This window comes from Oreochromis niloticus, linkage group LG17 (assembly GCF_001858045.2).
Source record: "Oreochromis niloticus isolate F11D_XX linkage group LG17, O_niloticus_UMD_NMBU, whole genome shotgun sequence".
In the NCBI taxonomy this organism is placed as follows: domain Eukaryota; kingdom Metazoa; phylum Chordata; class Actinopteri; order Cichliformes; family Cichlidae; genus Oreochromis; species Oreochromis niloticus.
The window spans coordinates 13,278,416-13,291,935 of record NC_031981.2 but is presented as its reverse complement, the minus strand read 5'-3'; the positions used below and the strand labels follow the sequence as shown (position 1 = coordinate 13,291,935).

Genomic DNA, 13,520 nt, shown 5'->3' with positions numbered 1-13,520 from the left:
GTCCTTTAAGCAGAGTAGCATAAATACACACGCACTCTGCAGGAGGGCTACTCTGTCATCTTGCTCGCAATAAAGCAGTTCCCAGATGTCTGCCTCCCCCTGTTAGCAGACACACACGCTCACTGTCAGTCACCATGCCTTTGTTCTCAGACTGCAACATATTGCTTGTGCATCACATTCAGGCTTAGTGTACATAAATACTGCCATTGTTGAGCGCTGTACTTTGGTACGGGTCAGAGAATAAGAAGATTAAGTATTAATATTTTATGTCAGTAACTTTACATAGATGATGAAGCCTGCCTTTGTTTGTCATTGGATCATAGCCTTACCTTTTCATAATCAGCAGCAAATTCTGAGAGCCTCTTCACACGGTAACCTCTGTTGCTATGTGAGTAAGAGTTGAGGGCAGAAAATATTACACTGTTGTTTCATCAGTGTCAAGCTGAAACTCCAGCGCAATTCTTAGACGATGGTTTGATGATATTCTGACATAAGATGCAATAGAGTTTGAGCAAAGTGAATAACAGTGTTCATGAATTAAATCTCTAAATTTACATACGGTTTTTAAAAAAAACTTCATTTTCATAATTTGCTCCACATAAGTGAATTATATCAACATTTTAACTGAATGTTTAAAATTGGCTGTTATATTCTAGCTGTCAAATTTATATCATCCATGAGACTATAATATAATTTCCAGACAAACACTGCTTCTCTAATCTACTTCTTGTTTTTTTTTTGTTTTCAAGGATGAAAAATGTCTCAAAACAGCTTGCTCAAATGAGTCATTGCGAAACCTTGCCCAGGGAGCATTGCAAAATCCCGATAAATCTGAATCACTTGTGCTCTGTGTCTTACCGTTCAAGTTCAATGTCCTCTTTTTCACTTCAACCCTGCAAAACAAACAACTCTGGGCCTTATAGATAGGCACGCCCTGGGAATCTTTGACCTGTTTAGATCAGATAATATGTGAAAAAAACAACTGTTCCTGAATATAACTGAACTTTTTCTTCTTAACGTTGCCCAATGATTTCGAATATCACTCCCGGCTCTCCGGCTGTTGAGGCCTTGTGCTAGAAGTAACACAAGCCCAGTCACCTTTCCTCTCTTGTGTCCTCGCCTCTTGCTAAACCCGCTCTTCTAGTTCCCTCCTTTGTGTCAAAATAAGCCACATGTTTTTCTTTCTCCGCCTGCTGCTAAGCAACCTGGGGGATTCAGCGTTGAAAAGGATTGCAGTCTTAATCTAAACTCAGGGTTTCGCAGAGTCAGCTGTTTTGGGTGCAGTAGTATTGTGATTATTGGTGCAGTGTCAGTTTGCCGTTTTTTCCAGTGATCCCTAACGGTAACATCTGTTGCATCTTGTCATTTCCGAGGTGGAAGCACAGGCAGTTCCTTTTAGGCAGAAAATGGAATGATGGGTTTTATTCCAAATGCCTGAAAAATATGTGCATGAACATTAATTGATCAGCACAGGAAACAGGCCTTAGTCGTGCTCCTAACGAAGCACTGCAACATTACTCAAAGCCACCCAGCTTTTCTCAATTTTCCATGTTTATATGTTGCACAACAGTTAAAACATTAAACTGTGGCACCAAATGAGCCCAATTGATTAAAGCTGAATTGTGGCTTTTCATGTTTTTAAAATCAGTGAGCTGAAATGTCTTTATACAAAGTGCAGCTCACGGTCCCGAGACAGAACCGTTAGTGAGGCAAGAGAATTGCTGACTTGATCTCTTCTCTCCAGTCCTCTTGGCACAGATGGCTCAGTCTTTAAAGCATTGTAGGTCAACTACCAATCTGGCTTGAGCGAAGCCACGGCATCAGAGCTTAGTTTGTATTGCTCCTGCTTCATTCAGTCTCGTAGAAGCTTTTATTTTATTGATTAACGTCTGTATTAATATGTCTTCACCGCCCCCGTCCCCATTTTGAAATGTAAAGCCATCAGTGAGTACAGAAGTAAATGATGACACAATTCAAAGGGAATTATGATGCCAAGATAGGAAATCTTTTATTACAGAGAAAAAAAAACTTTTCTTCCAAAATATAGAAATCTGTACAACTTCCGCACAATCAATTTACATGAACTGTACAAATTTACAGCAGTTCATCACAACATACCCAAGGAAAAATAAACTGAACACGATAAAGATGTACTGACATTAAATCACAAGATACAGCTTTTCTTCTTGGGTAAGCTCGGATTTTTTTTGTTTATTTTCTTGTTTTATACGTAAATAGAAAAAAAAAAGGGAAAAAACAGAGAAGAATGAACGAGAAAAAAAGGAAAAAGAAAAACAAAACAAAACAAAGAAAAAAAAAAACCAAAGGATACGTCTACAGTCACAGATCATGGAAACTAATAATTTTACCAGAACAACTTTGGTCCTTGCCAACACTCCCATCACAAATGGCTTCACTTACGAAAAAGCATTATCCATGTTAAAAGATGAAATACAAAAAAGGAATACGTCTGAAAAACAAAAAGGAAACAAAACACCTCAGCATAGAAATTATTGGCACTTCCCATGTGTAATGTTATGTACTCTACCATTTGTTGTACAGTTACAATACATTCTACAATATGTAAAACACCTCAAATGTGAAAGTGGCAATAATTCAACTAATCGATGACAGTATTGACAACAACAACAACGAAACTGCTGTTCCCTTCCTGTTTCATATCTTAACATGCACAACGTTTCCATAAGAGTATTTATTGAATGTCCGAGGCCTGAGTTTGGCAATACATTCCAGGAGAGACTCCTCGCGTCTCAAAAAAATGTCACACAACTTCAACATTTAGTGCATTTATGTGCTATTTTACCTCTGACTACTCAAAGCACTCTCACAACAATTTTTGTAATCTAAGTGCGCACAAGCTGAATGGATGCCATTTAAATAGTTAACATTACTGAGGACTTTAAACCATTTCAGGTGGTAGTAGCAAAGTCGAAAAGGTGTCCAAGGGGAATTTGGGTTTTATTCTATTTTAATTTTTCGAAGCCCCAGAAGAATTCAATTCTGTTAAAACTGGGTTAGATCACCAGACTAAAACTCCTCTTAAAAAAAGAGGATGAAGAGGGCAAAATGGATATGAGTGGAAAGATGAGGAAAATCTAGCAGTGCGACCATAAAATACATCAAAAGCAGTGAGACGAGATGATCATCTCTCGTCTGAAATATAGACCAATCTCAAAACATCTCACGTGACATTAAAAAGCTTTAATGGAGCAGCATGATTTTAAAACTGGTGTCCACCATGGAAACCAAAGCGCTGGGCTCTCAGCCCAACAAGCTCTCCTCCATCTGCCCAACATGGAATAACTGCTTTTCACAGATTGCTGAAGGGAGTATCAGCAGAGAACAGGGTGCAGGGGGGTTAGGGGGGGTTGCAGTGCGTCAAAGGCTATAGCTATATTACCCATGATCCTCTCAAGCTTAGGGGAGCTTAAACACCCATAGGTCTGGTGATGAGCGGCGAACCAGCCTGCCGTGACAGATTTGGCCAGTGGCTAAGGCCTGAGCAACACCCGTAGCCGTTCTAGCATCTGTTCCATCATCCTGTTACCCATTCAACCCCAGAACCGGGAGTGAAGTGGGGGTACACCAGACAGCCACAACATCCTTTCATATGCATGTAAACAAAGTTGCTACGCAAACTCAGTAATTAAGTGCAGCGCGATCCAGTGAGATGAAAACAAAAAAACAATGGCCTTAGTACCCTCAATTCTTCATCTTCGATCCATGTTTCCTTGTCTCCCACTAGCCCACCCCCTTAAGTGCAGCTTGAGCACGCCAAGCGCGTGTGCTGGTTATCCATCACTGCTGAGGGAGGGTCGAAGGGTTCTGGTCAGGCTGGGGGATGTTGAACATGTCTGAGAGGGAGGGGGCTGGAGGGATTTTAGCTGCCCTGGACAAAGGAGTCCGGCCCTGGCCCCCGCCTCTCTCACACCAGCTCCCCACGCCTGCCTTCCTTACCCAGCTCCCTACGGTGATGGATGATGATATGTGTCACATTAAGTCTACCTGCATCCACAGGGGGTCAGCTAGCAGCATGCTGGCCTGCTCTTGGCTAAACAGGAGGTCTGAGCTTAAGGGGGTGATATGTGGTACTTGAGGCACTCTAACCCTGACACCAGGACGGTTGGGGGCAGTTGAAGCTGCCAGGCTGGAAAGGGGACACCTCCGGCGAGGGTCCGGGCAGCACAATGCACCAGGTTGGCTCTCGTAAGCCTGGCATTAGTTAACATCACAAATGGCTCAAAATACTTGACAATGAGGTCTCCATAAGGCAGTGCACCTCCAATTCCCCCTCCAAAAAAAAAAAAAAAAAAAAGTATCTCTCTCTCTCTTTTACAAGACCTTTGAAACAATTAATGGAAATAGAAGTCTGACAAGGCCTGATTTTTTTTTTGTTGTTTTTTTACTTTTCCCCCCCCAATTCAAGTTAAAATTAATCTCTGAACACTTGATGCTCCAGACCTCCCTTTGGCCAAAGTGTCACACAGTCATCACTTAGGTCAGACCTTTCAGGCAATTCTTTTTTTTTTCTTCTTTTTTTAAAATCAGCAACATAAATCACCATCTGTGCATGTCAGAGGTGGTGTGCAGGGAGGGAGGGTGGGGGTAGCTTTGCATCGTGCCAGAATCAACAGTGCCATATGAATGGATAACAGAATGTTTTTAACATACCACCCAGAATACTCTCCACTTATATTAAAAAACAAAACAAAACAGCTCTGAAATGTTCACAAATACAGTGTTAAAAGGTTTTGAAATCCATTGTTGCACACTCCCCACGTGACCAGACATCAGTCCATGGCGACATTGGGAGCTACAGTATCATCAAACGGCTAAAAATGGGCAGGGCAGTAAGAACGGTGACAAAAGATGACATTTGAATGGATGGAATGCAGGCGATTTTCTCCAAAAGGTGCACATCCCACACAATCTCACGTCAAAGTGCATTCAATGTTAATTCTAACTGGGCCACAAGACCAAAATTTGGCTAAAAAGACCCCCCCCACCCCCATGCTACACATTGAGTTTTGGTAATGCAGGAGAAATGGTGAAGGAAAAAGGGGGCTAAATTAAACAACACAGGGACTTGATTGTGAATTTCAACAACATTCATTACCCAGAGGGAAGAGGAAGGTAAACGGATCGCCTTTCCTTCCCTCAGAAAGCTACACCAACATGGGTGACAGGAGGGCGACGGTGTAACGGGACACGCTGGTATCCATAGGTAACAGGTGTCACAACACATTCCACTTGCACTTACATAAAGGCCGGGGAGAAGGTTGGGATGAATGCTTTCTTTAAACTTGCTGCCGCGAGTAGAAGGGGGAGGAAGAGAAGTTAAGACCGTAAGCCCCTTTTTTTTTTTCTTTTTTTTTTATCCAATGGCTAAAAGATAAAGAAAATATATTCCCTGTGGTCCAAAAAAGGGTTTTTATAGAAAATAGAGATGCTCTCATTGGGAGTTTCTTTACCTTGAGCTTGGATTTCACTGGGCACAGTCTCAACCTCAATTTCCTCCCCACCCAGGAAGCAAAATAAATGAAAAACAGCAAACTGGGGAAAAAAAGTTTTGAATTTTCTGATTCGGGGGTAGTTCTTAACGAAGAAAAAAAGTATCCATGTAATTTGGACTGCTGTTTCTGCAGTGGTGTGTTGAACATGTACCCATAGTAACCACAAATAAGTGCAAAGTCAATGCTGATAGCCCCCTCGGACACAGAGCCGATCTTACAGTTGAGAGTGCAGGGGTAGGCGGAGCCAGTTTCCATGGGTGTTCCTGGTCGGTTGGTTTGTTAGTTTAGCTGCCCCAACAGTTCCATTTCCACAAAGCCTCTCCTAAAAAATGGAGTGCCCAGCTCATCCAATGACACAACAGAACAGATGATAATGGGGAGAGAGGGTAGAAAATAGCAAACCTACAAGGTTTCCATCACCTGGACGATAGGCCACATCCTCTGTTTTCTTTTTTGTTTGTTTTTGTTTTTTCTTTTTTTTTTTTTTTCCTTCTTTCACTATTTCATTTCATATTCTTAGCTTTAAAAAGGCTCACCCTGGTCTAGCCAAATGACCAGCCATGGCGTGACCCTGAACAAAAGTAGGCCTGGGTGACTATGTGCCGCTTTAACTAGACACAGTCATCATATTGTAGCCTTTGGAGGGACTGGTTCTTCCCAGCACCATCAGTTCCTCCTTGCAGCTGATGTGACTGTCCACCATAGGGTTCACTGCCCCGCTGTTTCCTGAGGGGGAGCTGGTGGTGGCTGTCGCTGGCATTCCTCCCGGGCCAGGCTGCGACTCATACAGGACGCAGATGGATCCATCTTCGCCAATGCGGTAGGAAACCTCGAAGGGGTCCACCCAGAGCGTGAGCTCACTGGGCAGCAGCAGGTAGAGTTGCTGGATGGTCAGACCGATGCGCTGGCCTGCCTGCCACACCAGGGGATCCATCTTGTGGTTGATGCGAATGCAGCGGTAACCTGAGCCCTTGCAGGGCCTGTCTGGAAACCAGTGGTGCTTATATTGCTCTGCAGGGAAACAAAGAGAGACAAGGTGGAGAAAATGTTTAGCTCTGGAAAAAACAAAAAAACAAAAACCAGAACCTTGTACTAACACGTCAAGAGGGCAAGATCATGACATAAGCAAAGAAGGAAAAAAATAAAGGCGTAGTAATGTAAGATAATACAGGAGCCAGAGATCTGCAGTAAACTGGAGGTTACCAAAGGTTAAAGAGAAAGCAGACAGACTGTACTTTGTATCAGATAAGCCCAGATGATTTAATAAGACTGTAAAAAAGGGCATCATAAAATGAAAACAACAAAGCAATTTGATGATAAATGATATGCTTAATATTCTCCAAGTCTTGATCAAACCTAATATCAAACAAAACATTTTGTTCAGCACTTTTTGTTGGATCTCCGTATTGTAAACGAGAACAGAGACACTTAATTAAGAATAGTATATCTTAATCTTGTGCTATGCGTTTAAGCCAGGAGGCAACTTAAATGTTTATAAATGAGATGCAATTGGTGCTGTCAAAGTAAGTCAAATACATTATTACGCAAAAAAGCATTTACTGAAACCTGTTACTGGTTTAGACAAATCTTTTTCTGCACAGAAATAAAAATTATTTAATACAGTTGATAAGTGCATTTTATTCTCAGGGAACTACAGAATGTTTGTGTAGGTGTTCCTACAAATGTCACATTTAGCCTAGAGCGCAGCCAATTCACAAAGTGTACCTAGACGCACAGAAATACGGAGTTATTGAACGCTCCAGCAAAAAGAAAGGAAAAACACCATCACCTGTTACAGGCCTCATAACCAGCCATAAACAGGCCTACGTGACAAAAAAGGCTGCCACTGAATTGCACAATCCCTCCCCTGGCCTTCCTCACTGTCAAAGTCTCCCATGACTGGCTGAACAAAAACACCAAAAGTGTCCCAGCCAGCCATCTGGGGCAGCTCCGCCTCTTAAAGGGAAACGGTTCCCTTTTTTTTTTTTTTTTGTTTTTAATCCGTCCATCTATGTGGAAGTTTCAGATGTGCGTTGAAACTAGTGATTCACAGTGACGCTACTCTCAGTATGGGTCATATTACTGCGCAACATGATGAGTAGCCAATCAGACAGTTAAGTGTTTGACTTGAGTTTGTGTAAATGTTAAACGTGGCCCATATTTTTCTCGTAACTTCACTTTTAGCTCATAAAAAAGCCTGTCATCTTTCTCCTATGATAGCAGGACACTTTCAAACCCCTTTTGTTCCAAGCCTTTTATTTACAAACCTCTCACTTTAAGATACACACCTACCCACCATTTACCCTGACAAGGCTCATCCATATTGAATTCCCATTGATGGTAACTTCATTGTAGCCAATGAAAAACAGGCTAAAGGAAGTGGGTCAGCATTCAGTCTGGGGCCCGGAGGCCACCTGTATGCACCCACCAGGATAATAACAACCCCTCCCTTCCTCCCCACCCTCCTCCTGTGCCTTATCACAGGGGTCTGTATACTGCCGAGCTAATAAGAGGGGCTGGCACTCGTGAAAGAGCACAAGAGGCTTGATGAGCTTTCAGCCTCAGACGGAGCCACAAAGGCAGCTACCTACCCCAGAGCAGCTGGGAAATGATCAGCTCAGCATGGCCTATTCTTAAAAACGAGGGCACATGGGAGGAGGAGGTGGAGAGAGAGAGGGGGGGGGGAATGGAAAAGTAAGCAGACGAGTGTGCGCTTAACCTAAAGAGTTTAACCAAAGAGGGTTGTTTACTCATTGTAGCTGACCTTGAACATGATTCCGTTTTGGACCGTTGGGTAGTTTCCATTTGAGAACCTTGTCTGTTACTTTTTAGACAAACCAAGAACCTTGCCTTCTACAATTACACAATCTCTGTGGTTGCAATCGGGCCTTTGGGACTCATTTCCTCACTTCCCTTTGCTCAGCACAAACAGGAGGAGCGAGGAACTCTGCTTTTCAGCATGCAGACACAACAGTAACTGTGAGGATTCAAAGCACAAAAGAGCTCCGGCTGCCCTATTTTAGCAGCAGCGAGGCCCACAGGGTACTACCACACACTCTCGTTTTCACATATTTTCCTCATCCAAGAAAACAAAAAACAAAACTGGACACGGTGGAGCCAATTTATTTTTCTTTTAGAAAATAAAGCCAATCAGTGTTGCATTTGCAGCAATACAAAGCTTATAATTTACACTGTTTGTTCTAATTGATGTTTGTGATCACTAAATATAGGCTGTTCCAGTAGATTTCCCCTCCATTTTGCCTTTCCGTCTTCAACGTCTGCCTCTAGGGGCCCACCAAAACATCTCCCCTCCCCCCACACAGGCCTCACAGCAGACTCCAACTTTTGTCTGTTTACATACGCCAACCCCCCTCAACTGACTGCTCACTGGCATTTTGTGCAAATGCTTAACTCATAATTTGCTCTACCCACACACTGTACCGCACTGTTCATCCCTCCAACTGTGTAATTGATAAATAAAACCCCCTGGAACCATTTTCAGATATCAGCAGGTCCAAATGGTGACTTTTTGGTCGTGATTCAAAGATGGAAATCTTTGCAATCTATTCTAAATAGAAATAAATAGCCTAACTTGCTCCATATGGACAGGATCCTGCAACCATTTAGTGGTTTAGCTATTTTTTGTGAGAGACTCTTATATAGGAAAATGTAGGTCATCTGCTGTTGCATGTGGATGGAATTAGACAGATGTATAGGAGCTTTAAGAGCCCCGAGAGAGGAATGCGTTTACAGCAAAAAATGAGACAATCCCTGAGCTGTACTGTTCTGCAACATCTGCTATAAAACTCAGTAAAAGTCAAACTAAGCCTGGGTGTACACAACTAAGGCTTCATTTCCTGAAAAGTAAAAGCACTGTTTTCTCCCCGTCTACTCTCCATTCTTTACATATACATATTAAGTGGACTGTGGGAACACTAATGAAATAAATGTGAGACGTGGTAAAATATGACCTCATCTTTTAACCGCATGGTAATACCAAAAAGAGTGACATATGTTGTGGAGCAAATCAACAACCTTCCAAATGTAACACAAAGCAGATAAACAAATGCAAATTAAGGGTGCTAAATATCAAAAGGTCGTGTGCGCAGTGCCAAACAGCTAATAAAGTGTGGTCTTAACACTGGCAGTCTTTCATTATTAACCCATTTCGTTCTTAGCATTACGTAATCGAGCAGCCTGTGTCGTCTCACTGGGGGATGTTTTTGCTCTATTCTCTGTGCGCTCTATCGGGCGACTCAGAGGCGCACTTCCTTGTTCAAGCCAGTCGAGCGTCCCTCTCTCTCTCCCCACCCCCACCCTTCAAGCTAAAAACAGCACACACATTAAACTTTAACCAAATCGTATTTTTTTTAACATTATTTTTACTTCGAAATATTCATTTGCGTCGACGAAAACTGGCGACAAATCGCCTTGGATCATCCAGTGCGTTTTCCTCTCTCCGATGTGCGCAATTAGCGGTGCGCTATGGTAGCGCTGAAAGTGATACTTAGGAGAACAAAGAAAGGCTTCTTCTGAATCATTCTCAAATCTATTAGAACTCAAAGTTAACCACCGATCCGTGAAACAAACCCCAAAGTCGATGTGTGGGATGATATATTAGAAGTCTAAAGGGGGTTTTGTGAACGGAAGTGGATTTTTTTTCTTGCGTGTTTCCTTACCTGCCAAAATGTCCTGTAAGCTTTGGCTGAACGTTTGGACCTGTCGATCGTTTACGTGTCCTTTTACCCTCAGAAATCTCGACAGAAATCCGACGGCGGCGTTGATCTCTGGTTTCATCGTTCCCCGGGCACAAAGGGTATGCATTGAGAAAGGCAACGGCGACGATGCGTGCGCTTTTGTTGTTTTTTCCTCTGTTTGTCCGACTGTGTAGTCTTTCTGTCAAATTCGGAGCAGCGATCCTTATCTCTGGGCGCTTGGGTTGTTTCTCTTGGCATTTATTAGTCGAGGTAGAGGGGATTTCTCACTAGAGAGTCCGTGTGCTAGGACGGTACAGTGTTGGGAAATAGACGCCTGTTGTTGGTAAATACAGGGGGTTGGAGGTCCCTTGGTGAAACGTTAACCAACCCACACAATCGCTTTCCTCCTCCAGAGTGAAGGTCCCGGAGCCTGTGAGTGCGCCTTTATATGGCTCCCTCCCTCCTCCTCACAGCTCCGTCACAAGCTGCTACAGCAACTGCATCTCACCAATCCCAGGGCCTGCCACGGCCTGACGAGCCACATATAGGAGGAGTGTATGAGCCTTCACGTCACCGTTCTGAAAATAGAGGTACACGGCGTAAAACCGTGTTGCGTTCAGTCCCTGTTGGAAATTCGGGAAGTTGGGGGGAGGGACAAAAAAAGGGAAACAAAAGCACAAACGACGAAAAACAATCCAAACTCACACAATCCTGCTCGAGGACGTGAGCTCATATATTTATGTCAGAATTTAAAACAGAACTAATAGATGTTTGAAATTACTGCAAGTCCGCGCGGCCACATTTCGTGTTGACGAACCATTTTTGTTGTTTTTATTCTTTGCTTTATTTCCTTTTTATGCCCGCTTCTGTTGTTTCTTCTTTACGCACACATATAGCATAAAGAAGAAATAAACAGTACACGATAATCTGGGATTCAGTTTCTCTGTACTATTCAAAATAAACGTGTTCTAAAAACCCCCAGTTGGTTTTAACCAACTGGGGGAAAAGTCCGCTTTTGACGACTTTTATTGTTAAATGAGCGGTCTTGAATTTACAGTCACTTTTTACACGTGAGTGCGATGGTTTCTTTGTTGCAGTATCCCATTCACCATGCGCATATCTGTTCCAACAGGTCGTCACAGTGGCCTAGAGGAGCTTAACATGCCCAGCAGCTGAGCTGTGTACGTTTCTTTCATGTCAACCCCCCGAGTCTCAGTTAACTCTTTCATCCCAGCCCTCTGCTGGTTCTTGTTTAGTAAATGCACCCATAGAAACAATCACACATCAAAAAGTTAAAAATACAGTCAGCTAATTTTAAATTGAAAGAAAATTCTAGTTGGTTAAAAAAATGACAGCATTTTCAAACTAACTTACAAAAATGACAGCTTTGTTCCCGGCACTGAAAACAACTGCAAATTTATTAACTATTTTTTCTTCTAAAACAGTCCAACAGACTTTATTTTTCCACTTTATGCATCCCAGAAAGACTAATTAATACTAGAGGTTATATGAAATTAACCACATTCGTCCCCAGAAGCCAAAAACATATTTGAAGTTTCCGATTTTCTCTTTTAACATATGCCCGCATCTAGAATACATAGTCATTCTATCACTGTAATAAAAAAATAAGGGTCAAGAATTGACTTCAACATAAAATATGACTATTTTAAAAGGAGTGTGCATTTAAAAACAACAATCTCTGCTTTGTCGTGAAGCTTTGTACTACAGAAAGTAAATGTCAGAACTACTATTTAAGGGTTGTGTCCTTCTGTTTACGTCAAATAAACGTAGACAGAATAGGCAGGTGTGTGTATAAGAGAGAACTGTTTACATTCCCCACTATATCACAACAATACACCAGTGTGTGTGGCTGAGCAGGCCTAAGAGTGTTTGTACACACAAGAAACAGGAAGCCTCAATCAACTGAAAATTCAAATCTTGTGTGACAAACACACAGGAGGCAAGATTGCTCTAGATCTCTTTTCAAAGACCACTCCTTTACCTGCTTATTAAAATCAGTGGAAAAGTACAGGGTGTTATTGTTTGTTTGTCTCAAACTCGCTCCCGATGACCCGCTGAGCTTCCCAATCATGATGCAATCAGACAGACCAAGCTTTGCTGACTGGTTCAACAAGTGACCCAAAGGCACACAAAATGTAGACGTGTGTCTATGCACGTTTGCCTAGAGCACACACATCAGTGTAAAGTTGTTGTGACACACACACTGCAGCCCTAATTCTGACATTACCTGATGCAGGTGGCAACAGATCAGGCATTAAACGGTCTTGTCCTGCCAGCTTTCTAGTACAGAGTCTGCCTGATGTCCAACAGAGTACACGTGAGATCAGCACAGACAAAAGTTCAGTGAACCGAGCCAGTGGATGTGTCCTGTTTCCTGCAGGCTCTACCCAGGCAGAACTCCAACCTAAACCAAATGGAGTACTTTCAGTAATGAGAATGCATTGTGGGTAAAGTAATTCTCTGTTAATACTGTTAATGAGTTCAAGTGTGAAACTAGCTAGATACCTTTTATCAAGCTGCCAGTTGGTGTTGTCATGAGGCTGGCATTTCTGACTTCAATGCAATACCCTGAAAAATACAAATATCTGAGAGCATCTATCTATCTATCTATCTATCTATCTATCTAGAGAGTTGAAGGGTTCCATGAAGCTGCTGTCAATTATTGGGCTACTCAACAATCTTGATACATAAATATGTTGATTACATAATTTCCTTAGGGATTATTAAAGTATTCTGATTCTGATAGTACACTTAATCACATTTACCTTAAATCTGACTACATTCACACCATTGCTGCATATATTATATAATAAATATATTTTCACCAGACTCAAAAGTACAGTTACATTCTTGTCGAGAATGATGAAAATTCTGCAGTTAATTTTATGTTATGTTAATTTAGGTTAATATATGTATGTGAAATTATACATTTTAACCCTTTCTCATGAACTTTTGCTTTGCTTTTTTTTTTTTTTTTTTTTTTTTGAAATTCTGTGTAACAGTGGTGATATTTGACATTTAAACTTAAAAGTCTCCCCACTGACTGACCACATAATAACAAATGTCCCAAAACTGTCTCAGTTCCTGGTCATTTTATCTAAAGGCCACAGAGCGCAGGGGAATCCTGAAAGTCACATACAAATTCATACATGAGTAAACCCCCTTCTCTTACCACATAGCACTTGTCAGTAGCGTTTCACCCACACACTAACTTGCTATCTTGTGAAAAAGTGGAGAGTTCCAGAACGCTACAGAAGACCTGGCTATT

General features: G+C 42.0%; 1 protein-coding gene across 1 annotated transcript; it reads right to left on the bottom strand.

Annotated features, from left to right (window-relative positions):
• Positions 1-1,983: 1,983 nt before the first annotated feature.
• On the bottom strand, positions 1,984-10,671 carry btg1 (B-cell translocation gene 1, anti-proliferative). Its single transcript, XM_003444944.5, has 2 exons — positions 10,214-10,671; positions 1,984-6,545 (listed from the first exon to the last, which is right to left on the bottom strand). Exons 1-2 carry the CDS (start codon positions 10,356-10,358, stop codon positions 6,142-6,144), a joined length of 549 nt encoding a protein of 182 aa, XP_003444992.1. The 5' UTR covers positions 10,359-10,671; the 3' UTR covers positions 1,984-6,141.
• Positions 10,672-13,520: the final 2,849 nt, after the last annotated feature.

Bases quoted from the DNA above. Each gene is read 5' to 3' on its own strand.
- btg1 (XM_003444944.5), bottom strand. From the start codon at position 10,358: ATGCATACCCTTTGTGCCCGGGGAACGATGAAACCAGAGATCAACGCC. The intron at 6,546-10,213 runs GTAAGGAAACAC...GTTTCCCTGCAG, and splicing joins CTTACAGGACATTTTGGCAG to AGCAATATAAGCACCACTGG.